The sequence below is a fragment of the Suncus etruscus genome, chromosome 12 (genome assembly GCF_024139225.1).
Source record: "Suncus etruscus isolate mSunEtr1 chromosome 12, mSunEtr1.pri.cur, whole genome shotgun sequence".
NCBI classification, from domain to species: domain Eukaryota; kingdom Metazoa; phylum Chordata; class Mammalia; order Eulipotyphla; family Soricidae; genus Suncus; species Suncus etruscus.
The window spans coordinates 19,515,754-19,543,454 of NC_064859.1; the positions used below are offsets into that span (position 1 = coordinate 19,515,754).

Below are 27,701 nucleotides of genomic sequence, written 5' to 3' on the forward strand. Positions count from 1 at the left end.
ATACCAAAATAAAGATGTCAAGAAAACAATCAATCAATAAATATATATGTGGAAAAATGATTATTTTGGTGTACTTTTATTTATTGTGAAATTATTTGAAATAGTGAACTGTTGCATTAAATAATTAACGATGGTGGCTGGATGGAGGTGGATGCCATTCCAGGCCACGTGGCTCCGCAACCCCCATTCAGCTGGCGGGTTCCAGGTTTAGGTGAACGGCAGAATCAGACTCACCCAGAGACAGGCATCAGGAAGCATCAGCTTTATTCATCCCTATCCACCACATGTGTGTGGCCTATATCATAACCTTTCAAGCATTCAGCCATTCTTAGCTACCCTGCATCTTAATTCCTTTCAGCCATCTTCCCTTTCACCTCCACGCTGTCCAAAGACCAAAAGCGCAGGAGAGTTCTTTTATATTTCAGAGAAGGGGGAGATGAAGCCTCATCCCCCACCCTTTCTCCCTAGGTAACTTGACCTTACCTGCAAGACCCCGCCCATTCCTGGGAGGGGTCTTGGAAAAGGTAGATAAGGTATGGGCCAGAGGGGATTAGGTCTTTTGGCTGGCTCTCGCGTGCTTCTGGTCTTGGGCCAGCTAGGAGGTGAAAGGGAAGATGGCTGAAAGAAGTTAAGACGCAGGGCTAGCTAAGAATGGCTGAGTGTTTGAAAGGTTATGATATAGGCCACACACATGTGGTGGATAGGGCATAAATAAAGCTGATGCTTCCTGATGCCTGTCTCTGGATGAGTCTGATTCCGCCATTCACCTAAACCTGGGACCCAACGGCTAAATGGGGGTTGCGGAGCCACGTGGCCTGGGATGGCAGAGAAGAATCTCTCCATCCTTCACCTTCCAGGTCCATCGTTAATTATTTGACTCAACAGTGAACCACTGACACTACATAATGTGGACATAGCTAAACAATGTGTATCTTATGACAAAATTATGCATTTATTTTCATGTGTGTAATGGAAAACTTCTTCAGGGTTAATGACATAGACTCATAATGAAATTAGTAATATTTTTAACTATTTAAATTCAGTCACAGCCATTATACCATCTGAAATCATAGCAATGGAACCTTAGGACAATATTTTAATATAAGCAAAATGATATCCTTTAGGAAATACCTAGTCATTCTATGTGATCCTATGTGAGCCTAAGGTGCTCTCTAGTTTAAGAAACAGTAGTTGGAAAAAAATAAGATGCCCATAGCATTTTATCTTTTTATATTCCCTAATAAAAACATTTTAAATATTCAATAATGAAAACACTCATCCATATGCAAATTAACAAACTATTAGATAATAAAACATATCTAATTCTCAGAAGTGTTAAAACTTTTAGGGAGCATTCTGTTACTAAGCTAAAATAATTTGTAAGCACATCACTTAATTTGTTTAATTTTGGTGCCTATATATGAAATGTAATAAATCATTAAAAACACTTTTGGATTCCTTGATTAGGGAGAAGAAAAGATAGAACTTGTGGAATATATGCCTTTTCTTATTTTTCTTTAATCTTTTTGTTTGTTTGCTTTGGGCCACACCTGACTGTGCTCAGGGGTTTCTCCTGGCTGTGCACTCAGAAATCACTCCTGGCAGATTCAGGGAACCATTTGGGATGCCGGGGATCAAACCTGGGTCAGCCAGCCGCTTGCAAGGCAAATACCCTACCTGCTGTGTTATTGCTCCAGCCCCCCATCTTTTAAAAATGGTGTTTATTAATTAAAAACCATCTAGATGACTATTCTGATTTTTTTAAACATGATTCCAAGGTGAAATTGCGGGTGGCAGGCTTTTAAAATGACCCTGGTATCTCACAGAAGTGAAAGCCAGATACCGCCCCCCCACCCCATTCCTGTGTGTGAAGGAAAAAATTGGCAATTCTTACAACAGTTAAAATCTCCAAACAAATTCTCAAGAGTTTCCCTCCTCTTTCTCTCCCTCTGTATACCTCCTAAAATCTCATTACACTTCTACTTTAGAAAGAGGAACATTTGTGTTTCCAAGATGACTTTTACTATGATAAAGCCCGAGCAGGAATTCAAAATGCATCAGTTGCTCCAAGCATTTAAAGACATTATCATGAGAAAGAGAACCACAAGGGCTCCCTTCTGTTATTATATTATTACTATTACAAGATAAGGCACTGTTTCATATTATCAGCATCTTAGAGAACAGTCATCTCAAAGATAAAAAGCAGAGAAACTTACGATGTATTTGATGTGCCATTGTCTGGACTCCCAGGCTCCGCATCACCTTTCTCTTAAAAAGGAAGCAAAAACAAAAAACAAAAGCAAAAGAAAAAGCAAGAAAAAAAAACACATGTGAGTATTAGTCTTTCAAATTTAGGAGCAATTAAATATATTTCCATTGTTTCTACTAATAATCTTTCAAAATGTGCAACAGGAGTTTTTTAAAAAGATTTTTTTTAAGTGTCCGAGAACAGGAATTTGCAAAATAATTTGTCTGGACTACCTTGGCTCAGGGTGTGTGTGTGTGTGTGTGTGTGTGTGTGTGTGTGTGTGTGTGTGTGTGTGTAGAGGCCTTGCCAAAAGATGAAGATCTTACACACGGACTTGCTTCCTTCCAATTACTTCATCTTACAGAAAGTTTAAGGAAATAAACTCATTAGTATTCTACATGCAAGGCCTCCTGAACTTTGATCTCTTCTGCTAATACAAGCCAAACCGGGTCCGACTGTGTCAGAACTTGCTGGGTTTTTACAAAACATGGGGACTGCATGATGGGTTTCAAGATCCCAGAGAGTAACTTTCCATCCTGCATCCTGAGTGAAAGCAGAGGAAGGGAGATGGAAACCAGAGCTCCTTTGTGGCCTGCTGAGAGGCCTGGGAGAGAAATGTTTCTGTGGTCTGCGGTGCTCGAGGGTTTAACGGATTTTAATCAAGGGAGTCTGGAACCGGTTCTCTTTTTTGTAGTCTTTGAGGGCAAATTCCTACGGCAACAGACATCGTGTAATCCTTGACCCTTGACCACCTATGCTTTAAATGGTGCATTCCCGCTTTGTGAGGTGCTTCTTTTGATTTCCTTGGGGCCAAGAGATGGAAAGAGAAGGGTCATGAGTGAGTGGTGGTTGTCATGAGGTGCAGAGCAGAGGAAGCACTGGGTGAAGTCCCTGGGGGAGACATAGGCTTTAGAAGTTGGACCTGAAGGTGACAACTTGCTCTTTCTTTCACGTCTGGTCTGAAGGTCTAGAGAACAACAGTCATGCCTGCCTCCCCCTGCTGTTGGGGGACATGCGTCTTTGCAAGCTCTACAACATCCTTTGCCCTTGCCCCGCTTAGTCTATGCTCACTCAGTCCCAGGAACAATCCCCTAATTTCCATGGTGATTACATTTACAAGAGAGTGTCCAAACTAAATTCAAAAGGCAACTAGGCTATCTACGCTCTCAGCAGCACTTACGTTGTGGCAAGAGGAAAAATAAACTAGATTCTTACAAAGTGGATACCACTGAGAAACCAGTTAGGGCATCTGTCATCAGTGGGAAAGAGGCAGAGAGAGACCATCAGCATCTTCAGGGCTGAGACTAAATCAACCTTTTGGGGGTTAAGTAAGCACAAGATGGAGATGGGGAGATTAAATCTTTTTCTTTGTTCCCAAGGGGAAAAATCCACAAAAATTCTCCCCAACATTTTGAAATTTTAGGTGATGCAATTTCTGAAGTTAATTTGAAATGTTCCTTTCAGTGGCAATATTATTAGGAGTTAGTTTTCTTTATGGCAACTCAAGGGAAAACCATGAATGTAAGCTGCACATTCTCAGAGACTTTTTCATATGGGAGCCAGGAGATGTTTCCCTGGATCCAGCAGAGAGGACAGGGGTCATTCTGGTGACTTTAGTTGTCATCATGATGGATACCACTCCGGACTCTTGGGGGAAGGAAAAGGCATTGATCATTAAGGAATCGATGCAGATTTGGCAATGTGGACTTTGGCATGAGAAAATACAATTAGAGAGAGGAAAAGAGGAAAAATGAGCCAAAGGAAGGGCCATGTGTGTAAACAAACACACACAACACACAGGTAAATGCGTACGTATGAAAATAGGCATATTTTATGTGTATTTTCAATTTAATACTTGACATGAGTCTCCATGTTTCTCAGTGTTGAACATATACTAGATGTTGGGTATATGTGTTTGGATGATGTGTCATTAACCCAGTGATGAGTGTAACCACTGACAGGCACATGCTATTGAGATATGAAACAACTTAGTCACTCCTCTGGGCTACTAAAAAATATTGACTAGCTACAGTTTTAGTTAAAAAATACAATAAAGACTTTTTGTATCTGCTACTCTGATAAATATAAAGTTAAAGAGTATTTAACTCATTCCTGTAAACTAGAGAAGCTTGGGCAGGGAATCAAAAGAGAGCTGTAGGGGTCTGGATTTTACAAACTTATCCCCTGTTTTACTGTATTAACAGTGTTTCTTTGTAATAAAAGTATTAGTATTCATGCAAAAAATATTTTTCTTTTTTGGTTTTTGGGTCACAGCCGGCAGCTCAGGGGTTACTCTTAGCTCTGCGTTCAGAAATCGCTCCTGGCAGGCTCAGGGGACCATATGGGATGCTGGGATTTGAACCACCGTCTTTCTGCATGAAAAGCAAACACCCTACCTTCATGCTATCTCTCTGTCCCCAGATGCAAAACATATTTTAATGGTAAAATTATTGTTCCTTTAAAATCAGATAGTCTTCTACCATTATTCTAAGTAATATACTTATTCCTAGAATGAACCATCTTTAGGCAGTACTAATGATTTCTGATATGAAAGATGAGAATATACTATCATATTGCTCCTTACAGTTTTATTAGGTCTATTTTTTAGCATCTCAGTATTTATAACTTTAAATAAATTTAATCTTCTATTTCTTGATTAATGGACTTCTGAGGTAAGATACTATGCAAAATGATGAAAGTCATCATTCTATTCTTCCATCCTGCCTTTCCCTCCAGCACAGACAATTCCATAGTTATAACCTTTCTTTTACAAATCTGAGATGTAAAATATTCATTATATTCTGTTCATTAATTATTAAGGAATCATTTTTTAGTAATGTTAATTATTTAATTTGGATGTGCCAATCAGAAATATTATGAATGCTAATATATATATAATATATATATTATAAACATAATTTATAAAATTATATCAATATAAAAATATGTCACAAAAGAACAAAGACAAAATGAGGCCTGTAGAAATGTCATGAGATCCCTAAGAAGGTGTTTCCAGGATGTATATCAAATATATTCTCATTGATTCAAAAATATTTAACTTACTAATTTTGATGTTGGGGGGCTCCCTAGGGTTTTCCTGATGAAGTTCAAGGGGCTATAGGAGTAAAACTCAGGGCATAGCACATTGTAAGGTCTGTGCACTATCATGTAGCCACCTCCCTGGTCCTTGATTCAATCTTATTTGCAAAATGCCATAGATTTTCCTCAGAGAAAGGCTAAAAAGTTAAAATGGAACGTGTCTAAAACTATTTTAAATATTATTTAATGAGATTACATATACATATATATGTATATATATATATATACACACATACAGACCTTTTAAAAATTAAAGCAAGTGAGGCCAGAGCAAAAACACAATGGATAGGGCACTTGCCCTTGCATGTAGTTGCCCCAGGTTCAATTCCCAGCATCCTATATAGTCCCTAAACCTGTCAGGAGTGATTTCTAAGTAGATAGCCAAGAGTAAGCCCTGAACACTGCTGGGCGTGCCCTCCCCCCAAAAAACACTAAAAACAAAAATGAAAACAATATAACTGTGGAACAACTTCAGGGCTAGAAAGCGGGACAGTGTCAAGGAAGAATCCAGAGACCTCTTAGGCACCTTCTGTTGCTATTCTAGCCAGTTCTAGGTAGACTATGTGCTTATCATTCTTGTTCTTTTCTGGAGAGTTGTTTTTATGTTGTAAATAAAATAATCTGTTTCTTCCTAGGGCCAGAAAGATGTTACAGTGGGGAGGACGCTTGTCTTGCACAGGGCCTACTTGGGCTCAAATCTCAACATCCCATGTGGTCCCTGAACCTGCCAGGAGTGATTCCTGAGAGCAGAGCCAGGAGTAACCCTTGAACACTTCAGGGTATGGCTCCAAAACAAGCAAACAAAACCCTTCTTAGACAAGTTATCGTAATTTACAGTTGATTTACAATCTTGTTGGATTTTTTGTTTTGTTTTGTTTTGTTTTGTTTTGTTTTTTGTTTTTGGGTCACACCTGGCAGTGCTCAGGGTTTACTCCTGGCTCCATGCTCAGAAATTGCTCTTGGCAGGCACTGGGGACCATATGGGATTTGAACCAATGACCTTCTACATGAAAGGCAAACACCTTATCTCCATGCTATCTCTCCGGGCCCTCCTGTTGGATTTTCTGTGTGCAGTGCCATAGCTTACTTATGCAATCGTGCTCACATTGATGATCCAAGCCACCTGTGCTCAAAGTGACTACCCCCCCATTACTTCACCCTTCTAATCCCTTTCATTTGGGAACCTCCAAATATCCTCTCCCCCAACATACACACATATACACAGTCTAACATATTCCTTTAGTTTTTATGAATTTAAACTCAATAGGAGCAGAGTCAGACTGTATCATTCATTCTTCTTACAGGCACTTAAAATTTTTTTTGCATAATGGCTTAACTTGGCTCCAGAGTATAGTGAGGACAAGAAAAGAAATTGAGGTGGGGAGGAGAAAGAAACATAGAAATTATGGAGGTCAGGGGTTAAGAGATCTCAGGTACATTGGTGGTGTTAGGAAAGAACAGAATTAAATATCTAAGCCAGAATCAACAACACTGAAATCATGAGAGCCAAACTTTAACAAGAAAACTTTAAAAAGTGCCTGCTATACTGGCAGACTGGGGGTGGTAGTGGCATGGAATAGACTCTGAAAAAGATTGACACTGGTGGCAGGATTGGTCCTAAAACATGGTCTAAAACTCAACTGTGAATAACTATGTAAATCATAATGGTTTAAATAAAAAAGTAAAAAGTCTGCATGTTATTAGTCACAAGCAGCACCCTTTCTGGTGTACAATCAGAAGTCCGTCTGTGCTTCTCTTAATCAGAAGACTTGATGGTTTCCAAATTCACTTGTCCTCATGCTTCATCACTTTTTTTTCTAGTACCATAAAATATAAATCCATCATGGTGGGTGCATTTTCCCAAGCACTAGTGGACCAGATACTAGTCCTCAAACATATGTCCTGCAAGCCACCAGTGCTCAGGCATTCTAGAGACTTATAGGGTCTTGTTGGTCCTGAATAGCAACTTCCAAAGCATGGACACCAGGTGAGGGTGCCAACTGCCTTCTAGGGAGTGGGAACGAAGCCTTTGGAAGGCATGAGCCTGGGACTCTGCACTCTACCCTGGAGAGTAATTCCTGTAAGTAGAAGGTCTTTCCTTCAGGCTTATGATTAACCATCAACCTTTCCAAAGAAAATCTAGGTCCCTTCCAGTTGTCTGACTCTGCAATGGAGCCTTATATGGGTGAGTTTACAGTTGGTTTCTTGTAAGTTAACCCTTCCCCAACTTCCCGTTTCCTTAACCTCTTCTTTTGAGATGTTAATCCCACCTGGATGATCAGAACTGCCCACACCTGGATGGAGTGGTTTGTTTGGAACAAAGAATTAGAATCTGGCTGAGGGGTGGCAAAAGGAGCTGCAGCAAGAAGCAGCAAAAAGCAGAGCAGGGCAGCAGAAAGCTTAGCAAAGAAGCCAATGAAAGGAAAAGCATATGGCAGAGGAAGGCCGTGGAATAAAAGCAAGCTGACTCTTATAAAACTTTAACTGACTATTTGTGAATTATTTCTCCACCCTACTACCCTTCTTCATCAGACCTGTCCACCTGAGGGGTTAGAAACACGGTGCCTCGGGCAGTCTCACCCAACACGTGGACTCTTTATATTTTATATTTTTATTCTACAGTCTTTTTAAGAACCATTTCTCAGGTCAATGCTTCTTTGTTAACCCTATGCAGGTGACATTGTACTTCAGAACTGTCATGCTGAGCAAGGTGAGTCTGCGTGAAGGGACAGACACAGAATGATGGACTCATATGCGGGACATAAAGGAATACAGTAGGGAAATAGCTAAAACCCAGAGACCCTGCAGTCCAAAAGCAGGAGAAAAGCTTCTTAATGGGGAGCTGCCTGGGGGTGGGCAGAACTGAGATAAATCCAAAAAGGGAGCACAAGCACAATGATACAGAGATGTGGTCACTCTGGACAAGAACTAGATGCTGAAAGAAGGCCACGTGGCATGCACAACACCCTTTCAGTATCAGCATGGGACTTTTAAGCCTAAAAGGAAAGAAAAAAAGAAAGAAAATGACTGCCACAGAGACAGACTAGGGGGAGGGAGAAAAGCTGGGGATACTGGTTGAGGAAAGTGGATGGTGGAGAAGGGATGGGTGCTGGGACATTGTATGACTGAAACGCAGTCATGAATCCATTTATAACTGTGTCACTCATGGTGATCTAATAGAAAAAAAAAAAACAACAACTAGGAGTTGGTTCCAGAAAGGGTTTAAAGTTGCAGGTCTTAGGAGCTTCCAGTTCCTGTCCACACAGCAGGCAGGGTTTATGGTGAGGGGCTCACAGCCTCAGCCCATTTCAGTCATTGGTTCCATGGATGGTGGTTACTCAGTTGAGGAAATTGTTTCATATGTAGCTACAGATCCAGTGTCCTGCGGGACGAAGTGGGGTCCTGAATTGTTTTACATTGCCACTTTGACCTGGAGATGGGATTCTCCTCCTAGTATTGCTTTCTCCTCCTCTACTTCCTGTGTTCCCCTTGTTCTGGAATTCCCATTAGCTGGGGTTTGACCTTCCACCCTGATTGAGTTGTGCATCCATCTTAATTTCCTTTCATATTTCCCACCTGTATTATGCTTTATATTTAGGAAAAATGCTTTCAATCTTTTATTCCGAACTCTAGATGTCATCTCGTTTTTCACCCCCTCCTTTTGGGGGGGGTATGCCCAAGCAGTGTTTGAGAAAAGTAGGTAATCCCATACACACTCAATCTGGCTTTGTGGACCCAAGAGTTCAGTTGTTGGGGCTGAGGATGATGTATGGCTTGGGTTGACAGGAGTTCTACCTACAGATGGTCAGACAAGCCTGAAGTGCTGGTCATTGACCTCAGAGCTTCTGCACACCAAACATGCTGGGAAATCACCTCCCCAAACCATATGGGATGCCAGGATTCAAACCACCACCCTTCTGCATGCAAGGCAAATGCCTTACCTCCATACATTTCAGTTAGCTTTATTCCCCATTTTCAATAACCCTTTAAATCAGGGGTCTCAAACTCGCGGCCTACGGGCCATTTACGGCCCTCTGTACAACATTTTGTGGCCCGAGGCCAGCCTTCAAATATCGCAGTATTCGCGATTATTCGCTTACCGAATAAACATAATAAAAATCACATTAGTAAGAAAAAATCGCATTAAACATTCGCATACCCTGAGCAGTTCCGTTCGGGGTATGCAAATGTTTAATGCGATTTTTTCCAATTTTTGTTCCTTACTAATGAGATATTTTTATTGCGAATATTCTGTAAGCGAAATCCCTTATGCGCCCTACCTCACCCTGACTTTGCCTCCTGCGGCCCCCAGATAAATTGAGTTTGAGACCCCTGCTTTAAATATTATTGACCATATTTTTAGTTCTTAAAGCTCATTTGTTTTATAACTGGTATTCTGAATGAATTTATTCTCTTTGAGTTAATACCAATGGTTTCAAGTCATCCTGAAGACCATAATAACACTTGAAAGCCTTCTCTCTGATTTTGGCATATGTTCAATATCATTTGGATTAGTCCTTACTCTGGTGCTCACTGGGTTTGTGTACTTGTTGATATTTTTGCAGGATAGTAGGTTAAGTACAAAGGTAACTGGTGTGGATTTTCTGTATTAGTCCATTGGTCCATTTTCTGAACACAGTTCTTTGTGGTAGGGAAGGATGGATTTAGGGCTCTTGGAAGATGCATATGGCTGATGGAATGGTTTCCTTTATGGTTTAGCAGGAAAGAGGTTTGGAGGTCTATTGAGATGCCTGACACTCCTCTTTCTTGTTACCCCAAACAAAAATTAGGAAGGGCTTTATCTTAGGTATACAGTATTTCCTTTTGTTCTTGAGAAAAACTCTTGTTCCTTCACAATATCTATCTGTTTTAAAAGTTGAGAATTTTCTTACATTATTTTCTGTTTCTATTTAAGTATCAATTCAAGTGTGCTCTGGCCTACCCTTATTTGACCTTCTCTTCCCTTATTTCCTTTCCTCTGCCTTTACCTTCCTTCCCCCACTCCTCTTTCCTGTTGTGGAAGAAGTAACATGGTATGATAGTGTTACCTTCTATGGTTTTGGTATGCAGAGTGACTGCCCCTCCACCAACACTAAAGTGCCAAATACTTTATTTATTTGTTTGTTTTTTGGGTCACACCTGGCAGCGCTCAGGGGTTACTCCTGGCTCTACACTCAGAAATTGCTTCCTGGCAGGCTCGGGGGACCATATGGGATGCCGGGATTCAAACCACCGTCCTTCTGCCTGCAAGACAAATGCCTTACTTCCATGCTATCTCTCCGGCCCCCAAATACTTTATTTTTAAATAATAAATTTTTAACTGAATCACCATGAGATACAGTCACAAAGTTGTTGATGATTGAGTTGTAGTCACATAATGTCCAACAACCATCCCTTTATCAGTGCACATTTCCAGCCACCAATGTCTCTAGTTTCTCTCCTGCCCTTTCCCTCTTTCCCCTGCCTGCCTCTATGCAGACATTACTCTCTCTCTCTCTCTCTCTCTCTCTCTCTCTCTCTCTCTCTCTCTCTCTCTCTCTCCCTCCCTCCCTCCCTCCCTCCCTCCCTCCCCTTTAGATACTAGATTTATTCTGGTCTAACATAACACCAGATATTCATTTTATTTTCAGTAAATATCACAACATTTTTGGGTTTTGGCAGTAAAGCAAAATGAATATTCTGTATGAAGCAACCAGTTGGAAGTGGAGGGAGGGGCAGTGGGAGAAGTTAGTATCTGCAGTCCTGGATGCCCACAACCCCTGCCTCTTCTTTGATGAACTGTTCCCTCTCCTTTTTCTGCTCCCACTCTGACACTTGTTCCTGGTCCTTTCATATTGTTCTAATTCCTTTTTCAATGCCATGACTTTCCTTGCCTATGATTCATTATGATGATGGTCTTCTTTACTTCTATTTTAAGAAATTGAGTTTCTGGTTTGTTTGTGACATTTTGTTATCAATGCTATATGGATTTATTTCTATTATTACAGTTTGGAGTTATTTTCATGATTATAGTTCAACAGTTTTTTTAGTAGGGGTATCCAAACCAAAGATGTGATAATGTGTGAAATTCCAGTGATACAAGCTTTCCTAAAGATCCAACTGTGCTTTCCAGATTCTAAAAGTGATGTCATCTTAAAGAGATGTATGTGGCCTTTCTAGGGCATACATAGCAGGTGGTACCTCAAAATTGACAATAGTCTGCTTTCACATACTCTAAATTGCAGTATAAGTGTGTGCTATGGCATGTCATTAAAGTATACCAGGTGCATTATTAAACTATAGCATGTTGTTTGGGGCTAAGAATTTAAACTTGGAATGAAGTATTAGATGCAATGTGGATGTCAATTGTCTTTGGAGGAGAGATCATGGAATTCACATTACAGTGGTCTTCACATTTTCAGTCATGTGATACTTATTTTTTTTTAATTTTATTTTATTGAAACAATTGTGATCTACAGAGTCCTTCATAGTTGAATTTCAGATACACAATGAGTCAAGACCCTTCCCACCACCAGTGCCAACTCCCCTCCACTAATGGACCCAGAGTGCTGTGCATCCTATACTACCATCCTTTGCCTCCTGGCCTGCCAGAATAACAGGCCCCTTTATGTTTAGATTGTTAAAGTTTAGGTCCCTTGATTCTATTATCATTGACTTTGGCTTGAATATTTAGTTCTTTCCTTATTTATTTCCCCACCACTGCATCCGAGACCACTTGGCCCCTGGCCCCTAACCTTTCTTTATTCCTTTCTTCTTAGTTTTATAGAAAAATGCGAAAATATGTGATACCACCTATTTCAAGTTCATCATGGGTGAAGTGGAGATGATAATGCCTACCATTAGGCAGTCATTGTTAGGTTGAAGTGAAATAAGTTTAAGGTACTGACAGAGGATACTCAGCAGCTAGTTCCTGGTTCTTTATATGTGAAAAAAATGCCATGCAGAGGAAGGTACATTTATGCATCATTATAACCTTCTTTGATCTTGAATTGCTGAAGTTTAAATGGCAACAGTGAGAAAAGTAATAAAAATTCCTCAATATATTCTAGTCATGAACTTGATCATGGACCATGGACTTCATCATGCATTTCTCCTAAACTTTTTCTATGTTTTATTTTCTGTTGAACTTACTATTTTCCTTACATTCCAAGTCCCCTGTAGTTTTTTCTTTCTCCTGGTGTTTGTGCTCACAGCCAGTCCCCACAGAGGATAGGATGAGTGAGAAGCACTGCCCTGGCAATTTTCTTTCAACATCTCTTACCCTGACTCATTTCCTGCTGCATATTTCATGCCTGGCTTTCCTCACATACTTATCTGAATGTGTTTCCTGCCCCAGCCCTTCTGTCCTCTAAGATGTTCAATGGCTGAACCTCTGGTCCAAAGAAATAGTCATTTCTTGCTCAGAATGATGTTCTGTTAAATGCAGCTTTGAAATTGGCAATGGACCTCTCCAGCTGACTGAGTAGTCGCCAGAAGAGCAAAGCCCTGATATGGAGGCTGTGCTTTCAGGGAATGAGCAGAGGGAACAGCAATCTTTACTATACAACACAACATCAATATCAGTGAGTAAGCATCCAAAAAAGAAAATAGAAACACCACTTCATGAAATGATGGTATCCATGCCTGTTCTCTTGTATTTTATCAGACATAATAAAATGCATTCCTCAATATTATTATTTTGCCAATATGGAAACGGTCCTGGTTTCCTTTATAGACTCTAAGGCAATTTTTGGGAACCTTTGATTGACTTCCTTTTCAGAAAATGGGCTGCATGTTCTTTTCATAGTCCTTTCACTAAGTTTACATATTTCTTTCCTATCTTCTCAAGGGCATGATGGAAAACCGCGATAAGCAGGCTGTTCTTTCCTCTCAAAACCACTTGGAATTTAGTATTTTATGTTTTGTTGTCTCTCTGTTCCCTGATAAAAATAGAGAAACAGATCTCTATAAAACTTTTGCATTTGAGAAACGACTCCCTTTATGGTCCCACCTGATTTTAATAAAAAAATTAACGTATGGTACATTGCATAAATTTCTCTTCCCCCCCAATATCACTTTGAAAACAATAGAGAAAAATTTCTTACTTGGATTATTGTGTCCAGAGGAAACAAGCTGAGAATCCTAAAAGAATAAAAAAATATCAATTAATTTTCTTGTTTTGATTTTCCAAGTTAATGCTGAACATGGGATCTATTACTGGTCATTGGGAATCTACTATATTTCACCAACTAATAATCGCTACTGCATACTTGTTCCACAGTTTTTAGCTAATATTGACATGATTAAGACAATATCACATAATATAATTGATAATAGAGGAATAAGAAGTTGTGATAGACAGGCATAATGAACTATTACAGCTATAAGAAAAACATGAAATCATGTAGTTTGCTACAATGTTCAACAAAATAAAACAGAGAGAGATGGAGAAATGATCTCACTAATCTGAGAGGTAACATCTGACAGTGGTGGAGGATCTCGGGCTCTTTGGTTGAGGTGAGGTGAGATGCAGTGATTTTGTACCAAATATAATAAGCTTTAACATTGTGATACCATGTCCCCTAAATGATAATAAAGGAAGTTTCGTGTAATGGGAGCACTCCACTTTCTGGCAATATGGTTCACCATCACTTCTCTTGTATATTATTGCCTTTTCATTTTGTTTATTGAGGTGCAATTCATGGGAGCTTAAACATGAAAAAAACATGAAGAGTTTGGCGAGAGTTAAGTTCACAAAGCTGTTCAATGAATATCTCTGGTTACAAAATGTCTCTATTATTACAAGTAAAATTCCCAAGGAGTTTAAAAAAAGCACTGAGGAATGTCTCCCCTTTCTTCCCCTCTTCTGAGCTACAGGTCACCATTAATAAGCATTGGTCTCTGTCAACTTCTCTCTCACGGTTCTTCACATAAGCAGATTGTCACATAGTATGTGATCATTGATTTTTGACGTCTTTCACTTATCTTCAAGTTTTGGAGATAAAGTTCATTCATCTCATAACATGTCAGTGCTTCAGCCCTAATGTGGTCTAATGGCTTTCGACCACCCCGTGTGTCGAAAATAAACAATTATTTTCCCTTTGGTGAGGAATTTAGAGACTTGTTACACCTTTTTGACTTGTGAATTTTACTAGTAGGAACATATTTTCATCTATAGTTCTTGGAGTTCTACTTTACATTTTTTTTCTATTTTTCTATCTAGAAGTAGAATCATGCTGTAATATGGTGATTCTGTTCAACTTTCTGAAGAACTCCCATGCTGTCCTCACAGTGGCTAAAACATCTGAATTCTTACCAGAAAACCAGGAGAATTCCAATATGTCCATGTCTTTACCAGCACTTGTGATCTTTACACAGTCATTCTCATGGGTGTTAAGTACTATTTCACTGTGACATTAATTTGTAGTTTCTTCTTCATCTCTAATGGTGTAAAACTTTTTAAAATGTGTTTGTTAGCCATTTGTACATCTTCTTTAAAGAAATATCTATTCAAGTTCTTTGCTCACAAAGGAGGCACGCAGGTGGGACAAACATGGCAGTCAGTATCAGATGTTTGGGGAGAAAAGAGCATCTAAAATGGAGCTGTCTTACCACCAACCCAGAACAAAGGCTGAGATTTTATCCCCTGCCTGGAGAAAATTAATACAGAGCTACATGCTCTGATGAGACTGAGAATATTAATGAGATGGAAAATATGTGCAGCCCCAGAGTCTAAGTTCTAGGCCTTTTCCTCAGCAATATCTCAGCAAGGACTGTAATCCATACAAAGTGGCCAAGTGAAGGCAGCCTGGAAAAAAACCAACAATATAAAAACCTTCCCCTAGTGGTCCTGAGTGTGTAAATCCTCCCTCTTTCTAAACCAGCACAAAATTCATCCCTCAAATGCGCCAAATTCTGAAATTCTTCCCATCTTTGTCTCCTGTCACTCCCACCCAGATACCTCCGCACCCACAATTTCCGCTTCAACTGCTTTTGTCTCACTATGAACAACTGCAAGACATGCACTGGGAACCGCTGGTCTTCTCTGTGCATATTCCTTTTAGCCTCTTCTGAAAACAAGCACAGTTCTGCATCTGTTGGATGCTACTGAACTTTTTAATTATGACATTGGTACATGCACAAGTGCCAGCAAGGTGTGGGAGGGCAAGGTGGAGGTGATTACATGCTGACCAGCAATGCCCAGGGATGGAAAGATGCCCAAACATGATTGCAAGGGCTCTCCTTGCTAGTGCATTTTTCCTTGGCCCCTCTCCTTGTAATGTATGCTGTCTAGAAAATTTGGTCCACCTTCAAAGGTTACTTGGCTTTGAAATCTTGGGAGAATTGCAAAATAAATTACTTGCTTCGTAAGGTTTGCTTCACATCATTTTTCCAGTACAGAAATGCCCTTTTCAACTAGACCTCCAAAATAAAAATACGGCCTTATCGAAGCAAAAAGGAAATAACATAGAAGGGACATATTTGAAGTGTACAATTTGAAAATGTGCATAAAAGGAACACGACTTTCTTAATGTCTTGACTTAAGGATTGCTTCATCTCATTAAGTTTTATTATTTAAACAAAATTATAATATTATTCAATGAAGAAAATTCAGAGAATAGCAAAGTATAAAAAGTTGTCTTATTCCCACTACAAGTTATTTCTAAGTAGAATTTGTCAATTATGGTTTCGCAGTGTGAGTCTTCACTGTGGGTGACTTATAAAAATAACTGGAGATGGGAATTATTCTCTGTGTTTTATCATGAATTCTCAATCCTTAATCTGTTGTTTGGTACATGGGACTCCTAAAACTTGTTTACATGTGGTATTAGAAAGGAATATGAAGTCTGAGGAGATCATTTTGCTGAAGACAGAATAAAGTACATATTTATCCAAGAAAATCATTTGATAAAACACTGACACAATCAAGTATAATATACCATAAAATGCAGATGAGGCTTCATCACACCATTTATTTCTATGAAAGAAAACTGGTACCTGTTAATCACAAGCTGTAATCAGCTTCCAAATAGATTCAGGTCCCAGGGACTGTCAAATGTGAGAACCATGTGCATCGGAGGTCAATCCAACAGTAGCTCTCAATCTGAATGTGACAGTGGCTGGGATGCTGGGAGGACACTTGTTAAAATGGACAGGGGCATTCCAGTGTACCTCTCTGTGGTAATTATGAGCTCTTAACTGGAACTGCAGTTGGCAAGAAAGGGATCTGTCCTCCTTAGTTCCTGAGCCCTACACAGAGGAACAATAGGCTCTTCATGTAGTTTGATTTCCCTTCATCCCTACCCACCCTTTTCCTCTGTTATATTCTATAAAGCTCAAAAGAATTAAATTTTATTTAAATATTTTGTGGTAATGCTAAACATATTTATGTTTAATGCTTAAACATAATGTTTAAGCATGCTAATTGTCCAAAGAAGATGCCCAATAAATATCCCTTCACAACGATGGCATTACTTTTCATTCTTGTTATGAGAAAGGCAAAAGATACTCAAAATATGCATTAACAAATCATTAGCAAGAAAACATTAATACTAAATCTGGTTCCACCATTCAGCAATTCATTATCATGTGGAATATTTGTAAAATGCTCTTAGACTTGGATCTATGCCTTTAGAAGAGAGAAAGTTCTACAATTTTGAGTCCTTTTCTTCTTTTTGTATTTCAAAACCTGTAAGACTATTATAGAACTGAAGGTAGAAGGACAAATCTAATTAATTTCTCTTTTTATTCTGACTGATATGCCTATTGATGGCAGCCATTTTAAAGAAGTCATGCATTCTTTTCTTTACCAAATTCAATTACGAGTGAGATTTGAACAATGAAGCAGAAATACCTGGTAATGTTTGTCAAGGGAATTGTGATCCCAAATGAAGTCTTCAGAGAACAGAAACACAAAAGCCCAACCAAATACAATATTAACAGACTTGATGACATAGTTCCTTTACTATCCAGGTAATTTGAGAAAAATTCTTTAAAGTGTTTAGCTAATTAATTTAGAGGTCCTGGTTAAGTTTCATACATTCAAATCTACTTTCTGTGTGAGGTTACATTACATTGCTCCTTTCATCTGAACAAGGGCTTAATCTCATTGTTTATCAGAAATTTTGGAGTTGCTCCTTAAGTTAAGTCCCATAAACGATTCTGGCAGATACCGACTAATAATGGAAATCATCTTTAACATCAATAATCTAAGAAATGAATGGCAAGTTTCCAGCTGTCAAAATACTAATTACATAAGACAAAAGAGGGGTGAGTGTATAAAAATTAATGAGAGTCTTTGGGATAGGCAGTACAACACCTTCTTTAAGGATGGCCTCCGTTCAATCCCTGGGACAAAATTTTTTGAGATGGTAGATTACATGGAATTATCCAGATAGGGCACACACAAACACAAAGGGCCTTACAAGGGAAAGGAGGTAGGGGGAGTCAGGGAAAGAATTTTTTTTTTTTTAGAGTATTGAGTGAAAAGAACCCTGAGTCTTGACAAGGGCAGCCTTAGAAGCTGCGAAGAACCATCCACCAATCACCCCATGATTATAGTTCCCAGCCCTTTTCCATTCCTGGTTCCCTTCCAGTCTTGCTTCCTTCCTGCCCTCTCCCCCCCACCCATCACACTGATTGCCCTTATCCCCAGTTTTGTGCAATAACTCCACATTTAGGGCTTTTTAACCATGTACCTTCTGGAATATTCTGGGGTCCTGGGGGTCCTGGCTAAGAATGGCTACTCTAAAAATTCAGAAGGAATTGAGCTCCTTGATAGTTAGCTCAGTGCATGTAATATCAGACTTCTTATTTCCAAAGTTGCAAGCCAATACTTTTGTGTTTTCTTAAATCACCATATTTGTGGTGTTTTGTTATGACAGGACTAGAGCACTAATGCACTCTTCACTAGAAGATAAAGAGTGAGCTTTTTGAAAGAAAAGATTTATTCATATATTTCAGCATTTTTATGTTTGGTAAAATCATTCTTTGCTGGGCAAGGCAAAAAAATGTAGAGGTGAAAAACTCCATACAGTAATACTAATTAAGATGCATTAAAATTAATTTTGGAATTTGTGACTTTTAGGAAAATTAATAATGTATCATTTTGGGTGAAAATTATGAAAAATAAATACTTATAACCTTATGTCTTAGAAAATGAATTTTTAGTACTAATAATCTGAGGTTTCAATTTCACCTCAAAGTTATCCTTAATTATTTACATTTATTAAATAATTAACCAACAAATGTTAAATTTTTTTTGCTTTTTGGGCTACATCTGGTGATACTCAGGGGTTTCTCCTGGCTTGGGGGACCATATGGGATGCTGGGGGAACGAACCACCATTCGAACCACCATCTGTCTGCATGCAAGGCAAATGCCCTACTGCTTGAGTCATCACTCTGGCCCCAACAAATGTTATTTACATTTAACAAAACAAAAATTTGTATCATCTTTTTTTGAAAAGTCACAACTGAACACACTTTGGCATACATGCTCAACTATGTCAGCATTTAGACTAAAGTTATGATTTATGAAGCCTGAGAAATACCACAGCAGTAGGGCATTTGCCTTGCATGCAGACGGATGTGGTTCAAATCTTGGCATCCCAAATGGTCTTCCAAGCCTGCCAGGAGTGATTTCTGAGCACAGAGCCAGGAGTAACCTCTGAGTGCCGCTGGGTGTGACCCAAAAGTCAAAAAATAAAAAGTTATGATTTATGTTTATATAAAAATGCCTACTAGGATATTTTGTTGTGGTTCAGACATTATTATGGCTAGATCAAATGCAAAAACTGTATGAATTTTTGCATGGCATTTTATGTGGGATAAGATCATTGGAAAGTTTTGTATAAGAACAATATCTGATTTATACCTTAAAAAAAGTGTAAGTCCAAAGACCCAAAGGATCCCAGTGAAAATAGACCTAATTAGTAAAACACTAGGATAGAGCATACTCAGAATAACAAAATACTTAAACACCAAACCTAAAGTCAATGACAACAGAATCAAGATATCCAATCTACAATATTCTGTAGATACCCGATCTACATATAGGACTGTAGCTCATGGTTTAATTAGCTCAACAATGGGGTACATGGGACATTTACAAGTAGAAACACAAATATCAATAAAGTGATGAAGGTTGAAATTCTATCAATTATCGTTTGGATCACATTTCTGTTAAAAAAATCATGTCCTCCCTAGGACATCCCAGCTGATGACACCAAAGCCTCACATCTGCAGACAAGAGGCTTGTGGGAACATCCCCCGCCCAAAATAAAACTACAAAACTTTGCCACATCAGCCCTCCTTCCTTTTTTTCCATTCTTGTTATTTTGCTGTTGTTTATTGTTGCTGTTGTGTTTCTGTCATTGCTTGTTTTGCTTTGGTTTATTTTTTTTCTCTTTCTTCTTTTAAATGGATATTTATAGTTTCTAGACAAACTCCTCCCAGCTTTCTTTTCTTTTCCCCAACAGAATCACAAAACTTGAATCATCTTGTTCTGCCTCATAAATTCAGGGAAAAAAAAAGGATGGTACCAGGAGCAAACAGTAGCATGAACATTGAGTGGAAATAAAGAATGATCTGACTTAAACACCAAACCTAAAGTCAATGACAACAGAATCAAGATACCCAATCTACAACAAGCTATACACAAAGGGGATCTGTTACACTAGCAGTACAGGGAGCAAAGGGGGGGAGGTGTGGGAATGTATGCTGGGAACAGGAGTGGAGGGAGGACAACACTGATGGTAGAAATGGCCCTAATTCACTGTTACTATATACCCTAAATATAACTGTGATATACTTGTAATTCACATTGGTCACAATAAAATTATTGAAAAAAAAAGACAGTAACAAATATCAGTGAAACCAAGAGTTGGTTGTTCACAGAAATATGTAAGTTGGTTCTTCAAAGAGATACTGATCATCTTTGAATAAGCTCATGAAAGATAAACATAGGTACAAATCAGCAACAAAATGCTAATGAATCAAATTCAGTTTTGTAATTAAAAGCCATCGTGAGAGCCTGGCCTTTATTCTAGGAATGTTGGAATGGTTCATTATAGGAAAGTCAATAAATGTAATATACTACATCAATAAAAAGAAAGGTTAAATATGAGAGGATAAGATTAAGAGATGCAGAAGAAACTTTTAGGAACATCCAACATCTATTTGTTTAAAAAATAAAACTTTTGGCCGAATGTGAATAGAATAGAATATAATTTAATGTGGTAAAAGCCATATACAACAAACCCACCACTAATATACTCAGTGACAAAAACCAGAAAGATTTTCCAAAATCAGGCACAAGACGAGGTTCACTCTTAGCACTATTATTCAGCATAACATTGGAAGTCCTAGGGAAGGGAAGAAAAAGAGATAAAAGGGATACTAATTGAAAAAGAGAAAGTAGAATTATCTATTTGCAAATGACAGGGAAATAAACATAGAAAGCCCCACAGACTCTACCAATAAACTATTAGAAAACAATAAGCCAATACAGTAAAGTGTTTGACTATACAATCAAGATATAAAACCTGTTACATTTCTATAGCCAACAAACTAGAAGAGAAAAGAAAAAAAGAAGGAAAAAACCCCAATTATAACTGTATCAAAAAAAACTGTCTAGAAATTAAATTAGCAAATGAGGTGAAAGACTTTTCCATCAAACATTATGTCTCTGTAAATAAGTAGAAAATACAAGAAATGGAAAGATATCCTGAGATCACAGATATGAAAAATTAGTGTCATTAAAAGATCATCATACCCAAAACATTACACAGACTTAAAGCAACTTAAAATTCCAGTGATATTCTCCCAGGAAACAGAACATACATTATGGAAGTTGGCACAGAACCATAAAGAATCCAAGATAGTAAAAGCAATCCTAGTTTGGAGGCATTATTTCTCTAACATTAAACTATGATACAAGTCTATAGTCATCTAAATAAACACTGTGGTATTGGAATGAAAGTTGACAGACCAGTAAAATAAGAAAGAATCCCCAGGAATCAGTCCTCACATATATGTACAAAGGAGACAGCATGGACCCCAAAAACAGATAGAGAAACATAAATTCCTTCAATGAGTGATTCTGGTAAAAACTGGTTACCCCAGCAAAAGAATGAAACTGAATTCCTACCTCACTCCATGAATACAAGTTAATTCAAAATGAATTAAAGACTTGGATACTAAAACTTCAAACTATAAATTACACTGGAGTAAACAAAAACACTTCATAATATTGATTTCAGTGGAATCAACACCAATATCAAAAGAAACAAAAGCAAAATAAGTGGGACTGTATTTAACTAAAGACTTCTGTGCAGCAAAAGATACTCTCATTAAACAAAAATACATCAATAATGGGTGGGAGAGAATATTTGCATGCTATATAGTTACAAAGGACTAACATATCTGTTATATAATATTTCATGTATAAATATTTACATATTTATATATGCACATGCTATATAGTCACACAGGGCTAACATATATATGCTTTTTATATATTATTTTTTTATATTTTAATTAAACACCTTGATTACATACATGATTGTGTTTGGGTTTCAGTCATGTAAAGAACACCACCCATCACCACTGCAACATTTCCATCACCAATGTCCCAAATCTCCCTCCTTCCCACCCAACCCCCGCCTGTACTCTAGATAGACTTTCCATTTCCCTCATACATTCTCATAATTAGGACAGTTCAAAATGTAGTTATTTCTCTAACAAACCTCATCACTCTTTGTGGTGAGCTTCCTGAGGTGAGCTGGAACTTCCAGCTCTTTTCTCTTTTGTGTCTGAAAATTATTATTGCAAGAATGTCTTTTATTTTTCTTAAAACCCATAGATGAGTGAGACCATTCTGCGTTTTTCTCTCTCTCTCTGACTTATTTCACTCAGCATACTAGATTCCGTGTACATCCATGTATAGGAAAATTTCATGACTTCATCTCTCCTGACAGCTGCATAATATTCCATTGTGTATATGTACCACAGTTTCTTTAGCCATTCGTCTGTTGAAGGGCATCTTGGTTGTTTCCAGAGTCTTGCTATGGTAAATAGTGCTGCAATGAATATAGGTGTAAGGAAGGGTTTTTTTGTATTGTATTTTTGTGTTCCTAGGGTATATTCCTAGGAGTGGTATAGCTGGATCGTATGGGAGCTCGATTTCCAGTTTTTGGAGGAATCTCCATATATATGTTATATAGATTATTTTACATGTTTATATATATATTATATTATAACATATAAAGACTCAAAAACTTAAAAAAATGGAAAGAACAGCTGGAGATACTCCACTGAGAAGACCTTAGGATGATTAACAAAGACTCAGCACTGGAGAATTGAGGTTACCAAAGATGGGCACAGTGGGTGGAATGGGTTGGCATTTAGATCGTCAGGGTAGACACAGTGTAGTAGCACTGCACTCCTGAAGCATGCACACACACACACACACAAACACACACACACATACCTGCAATACATATTGTCAGTGCCACATGAGTTAATCATTTGTTTATTTAAAATGGAATCACTTTTGTTGTTGAGTTCTGAGTCATTTATTATGCTACCAATTATATCAGTAAATAAACTTTTACTTGAACACAGTCACATCAATTTTGTTAAGGTCTGTACAAATTCCAAACCTTTTCTTTTGGCTTTTGGGTCACACTTGGCAGGGTTACTCCTGGCTCTGCGCTCAGAAATCACTCCTGGAAGGCTTGGGGGACCATATGGGATGCCGGGATTCAAAGCATTGTCCTTCCTGGGTTGGCTGTGTGCAATGCAAATAAATGCCCTACAGCTGTGCTATCTCTACGGCCCCAAATTCCAAACTTTTTAGTATCTTATTTTTAACAGAAAAAGTCCGTAGAAACCAAACCATGAGGTTTTAATAAATCCTGTTGCTTCCTACTATTTTGTACTTCAGACTCTGTGTGTGTGTGTGTGTGTGTGTGTGTGTGTGTGGTATATAAATGGGCTAACTCACTGATGGGATCATAATAAGTTAATAATTAATTAGCCACTTAAAATAATAAACTCCAACATTATACCTTCCACACTTCTTTTTTTGCTTGATTTTGGGTCACATCCGGGGGTGCTCAGGAGTTACTCATGGCTCTACACTCAGAAATCACTACTGGCAAGCTTAGGGGACCATATGGGATGCCAGGAATTGAACTACCATCAGTCCTAGGCTGGCTGGATGCAAGGCAAACGCCCTACTTCTGTTTGTAGTTGGCTTTTAGTTATTTAAATCATCCACACATTTTAAAATCATAAAGCTAAAACTATAAAATTGGAACAAAACAGAGAACATTGAACACTCTAGTTGGTTAGATTTTTTTCCTGTCATCTAATTAAATAATCATTATAAAGGTGAATAAATTAGGTCAAAGAAAAGAGTTGTGTCATATATAAGACAAGTTGTATCATATATAATAAAATATATGGTACTACAATAAATAAATTTTTAGTAGCAGTAGATAGGAATGGACAATATATACAATAAAATAAACAATATCCATATTCAGGAGTAGTAGGATAAATGCAAACTAAAATAATGAGATCAACTTTTCATATATCATGTAAGAAGATAGGTAATATTGAACATGGGCAAAGATTGGGAAAAATGCACACTTGAAATGCAATTGAGGGTATATATGAATTCTATTGTCATCAGCACCATAGCACATGAGAAAGAGAAAGAGAGAAAGAGATACATACATTCATTAATTTGTAGGTAAAGAGGTATTTACAAAAAAACCCAACAAAACAAAACAACAACCCTGGGACCAGAGAAATAGCATGGAGGTAGAGCATTTGCCTTGCATGCAGAAGGACAGTGGTTCAAACCCCGGCATCCCATATGGTCCCCCGAGCCTGCCAGGAGTGATTTCTGAGCATAGAGCCAGGAGTAACCCCTGAGCACTGCTGGGTATGACCCCCCCAAAAAAACCCCAAAAAACCAACCCTATAAACTACCCCATTAACCTCCAACAGGAGCTTGCTTAAATAAATTCCAAATTCATACTATGAAATATTTTTGCTAAATATTAAGAATTAAGAAGGATACTAAATATTTATTTGGAAGGATGTCCAAATACATGTGTTAAGGTAAACTTAAAAAAAATCAGGTTTCAGGTTGCTATCGTGAGAGGAACATGATTGAAATAATTCACTTTGGAAAGTTGGTTAATTACTATTTAACATACTTATAATATTTATGTGTTACAACTGTCTGGGACTGACCAGATCCTATAAAATAGTTTTCATGCTATACACTAGAGTTTAAAACTTTGTATGCTAATATAGGTACACAATGCAAGGGTAAAATGATTGAAATGGAGTACACACCAAGCTCTAGTAATCTTTGGATAAGGACAGTATAAACATTTTGGATGAGGGTGCCAGGGACTCTCATCATTTGTTTCTTCAATTTGTATAATTTTATCTTTATAAGGAATATGTAGCTAGATTATAGTAGTATGGTTAAAATGAAGTGATTAGATTCATAATTTAAACGTATTTTGTGACTGATATTTTTGTGTGCCTGTCTTTAGAAAGTACAGAAATACTTTCAAGCACGAGAAAACATTTTAAGCTTTATATATACATACACACAGTCATGAGAAATACTGTACACATTCAATTCTCCATTCAAAGACCTTGATTTTAAGATACGTCAATTTAAAAATCGTTTTTCAGAAGAGGACATAATAACACTGATTTTATAAAGTGATTGCTTTCCAATCTTGTAAATGAGTTTTAGATGAATATGACAACTGTAATACACATTACATTTTATAAAATATGTGGAATTGGAAGTAGAAATTGCAAGTTTGATTCTCTTTGACAAACATGTGCTTATAAGTAGGTGACAGTCAGATCCACACACCTCTGGCTGGAGGTTTACAGGAGAAAAGGTAACCCGAGGTAAACCCATTGGTCTCTGAAAGTCTCTGTGTAGAGATCACACATTCCTGTTGAGCTGTGAAAAAACTCACCTTATTTGTGAAGGGAAACTTGGCTGGTTCCACTTTGCTGGGTGCTTGGATAGCTGACAGTGGTGGAAGCCAGGTCATTTCCTAGGAGAAAAACATACAGTGTTGGAATACAGGCAGTATTTGAAGTTACTAGCATATAAAGCAGCCCAGATCAGACATGAAAGGGATAAGGAATAAACATGACTAAATATTAAAGGGAATTTTTTAAAAGGAGAGGGCAACCTAACTCTTATAATTATCTTTTACCAATCCTTGGTTTTGTGGCTCCCCTCACACCCCACCAGATCCTCACAAAGATTTCCAGAGACGTTCACTCATACTTGAGCTTCTGTACTTAACTGTACTCATACTTAAGCTCATACTTAAGTGAAGGAACAGTTCACCAGTAAGGGCCTGTGGCAAATGTCAGGCAAGGGGTTGCTTCTCTTGGAGTTGGTCCCACAAAAATCACAGGGTGTTTTTGAAGAAACACACAAAGAACTCTTAACCCTTGGGATCTTTATTAGAAGGTTTATTTATTTTATCAGGACCTTATTTTGGTCTGAGTTTTAAAAAAGAATCCCCACACATCACTTTGGTCTTCATAAAAATGTCATTCAGAGAGAAGTGAAAAAACAAATCACATATGAAATAGAATTGTGTCATTTTTATAACCACTTTTAATACGACAACATCAGCTCAGTGTGCAATAATCCATCATGTGTTTTTTGTCATATATTTTTACTAGGCTTTCTGAGAGAGAAGTGAGGAGCCATTGCTTTTACTCACTTCCTTTATTCTCTAGTATGATTTCCTGGAAAATACCTGAATTCCCTCAAGATCATGGAATTAATTCAATTTCTGATGACTGGGCAGCTGACCTGGAGTTTACAAATAGATTTGCACCCCTACTTCTTGATTGTTTTTTCCATGTTCAAAGCCAAGCTGTCCTAAAAGAAGCTGTAGGTTCATTTTAAGAAAATTAAAAAATTTTCTTTCCGGGGCCAAAGAGATAGCATGGAGGTAATGCATTTGCCTTGCATGCAGAAGGACGGTGTTTCAAATCCCGGCATCCCATATGGTCCCCCGAGCTTGCCAGGAGCGATTTCTGAGCGTAGAGAGCCAGGAGTGGCCCCTGAGTGCAGCTGGGTGTGACCCAAAAACCAAAAAAAATTTTTTTTCTTTCCATAAAAATAATTTCTTGGGGCCAGAGAGATATCATGGAGGTAAGGCATTTGCCTTGGATGCAGAAGGATGGTGGTTTGAATCCCTGCATCCCATATGGTCCCCCAAGCCTGCCAGGAGCGATTTCTGAGCGCAGAGCCAGAAATAACCCCTGAGCACTGCCTGGTGTCACCCCCCCCAAAAAAAATTTCTCATATCTTCTTGGGCTGAATAAAGGGATTTTGTCCCTCTGAAGGGACAGAATGGAGGTTAGTACTGTGTCTTCATTCCTTGGCTAACTGGTCTCCACTGGAACCCTGAAGGTACAAGAGCAAAGAGAGACCAAGTGTGTTTAACCTTTGCTGGAAGAATTTATATTTCTTTGTTTTGCTTTGAGGCCACACCTGGTGGTGCTCAGGGCTGTCTCCTGCCTCTGTGCACAGGAATCACTCTTGGTGGGCCTTGGGGATTTTATAGGATGCTGGGGATGGAACCCAGGTTGGCTTCAGGAAAGGAAGGTGCCTTACCCACTGTCCTATGGCTTTGGCCACCCCATGTCATTCCTTGTTCACTACAACCCACATGCATGAGTGGATTAAGTTCATAGGCTTCTGACATTGTATCCCCCATTTCTGATGCTATTCAGCCTTCTTCAAGGCAAAAAAAAAGGGGGGGGGGAATGTAGCAACTTTAATGTCCACTTTTTCCCCTCCCATCTCTACTCCCTGAATAAGTTACCATGCTCCTCTGTATCTCCTCCCTGCTTACTTGAGAAGTTTCCTAAGCAGCATTGTTAAATTTTTATTTTTATTTTTTTTTGGTTTTTGGGCCACACCCGGCGGTGCTCAGGGGTTACTCCTGGCTGTCTGCTCAGAAATAGCTCCTGGCAGGCATGGGGGACCATATGGGACACCGGGATTCGAACCAACCACCTTTGGTCCTGGATCAGCTGCTTGCAAGGCAAACACCGCTGTGCTATCTCTCCGGGCCCAGCATTGTTAAATTTGCACTTAAAGCAGCAACTTGTGCATAAATCCATGCTGACTTTCATCACATCCCCCAATTTAGTGGTCAAATCTCACTGAGATTGCTACTATCCAATTAAAGCTTTAAAACCCATTTCCCTTCCAAGTTCCTAACCCTTTTTCTACAGCTTGACTTTCCCATAGAGTCTCTCTTGCTATGGGTTTCTGAGTTTTCTCTTTGACC

General features: G+C 38.5%; 1 protein-coding gene across 1 annotated transcript in view; it reads right to left on the reverse strand.

Moving 5' to 3' along the window:
• AFF3 (ALF transcription elongation factor 3) overlaps positions 1-27,701 on the reverse strand; it is a 478,778-nt gene that overhangs the window by 126,001 nt on the left and 325,076 nt on the right. The window contains exons 8-10 of the mRNA XM_049785039.1: positions 25,350-25,430; positions 13,432-13,468; positions 2,217-2,268 (exon numbers count right to left, since the gene is read on the reverse strand). Of these exons, the coding sequence (XP_049640996.1) occupies positions 2,217-2,268; positions 13,432-13,468; positions 25,350-25,430 (170 nt within the window). The remainder of the gene's footprint in view (positions 1-2,216; positions 2,269-13,431; positions 13,469-25,349; positions 25,431-27,701) is intronic.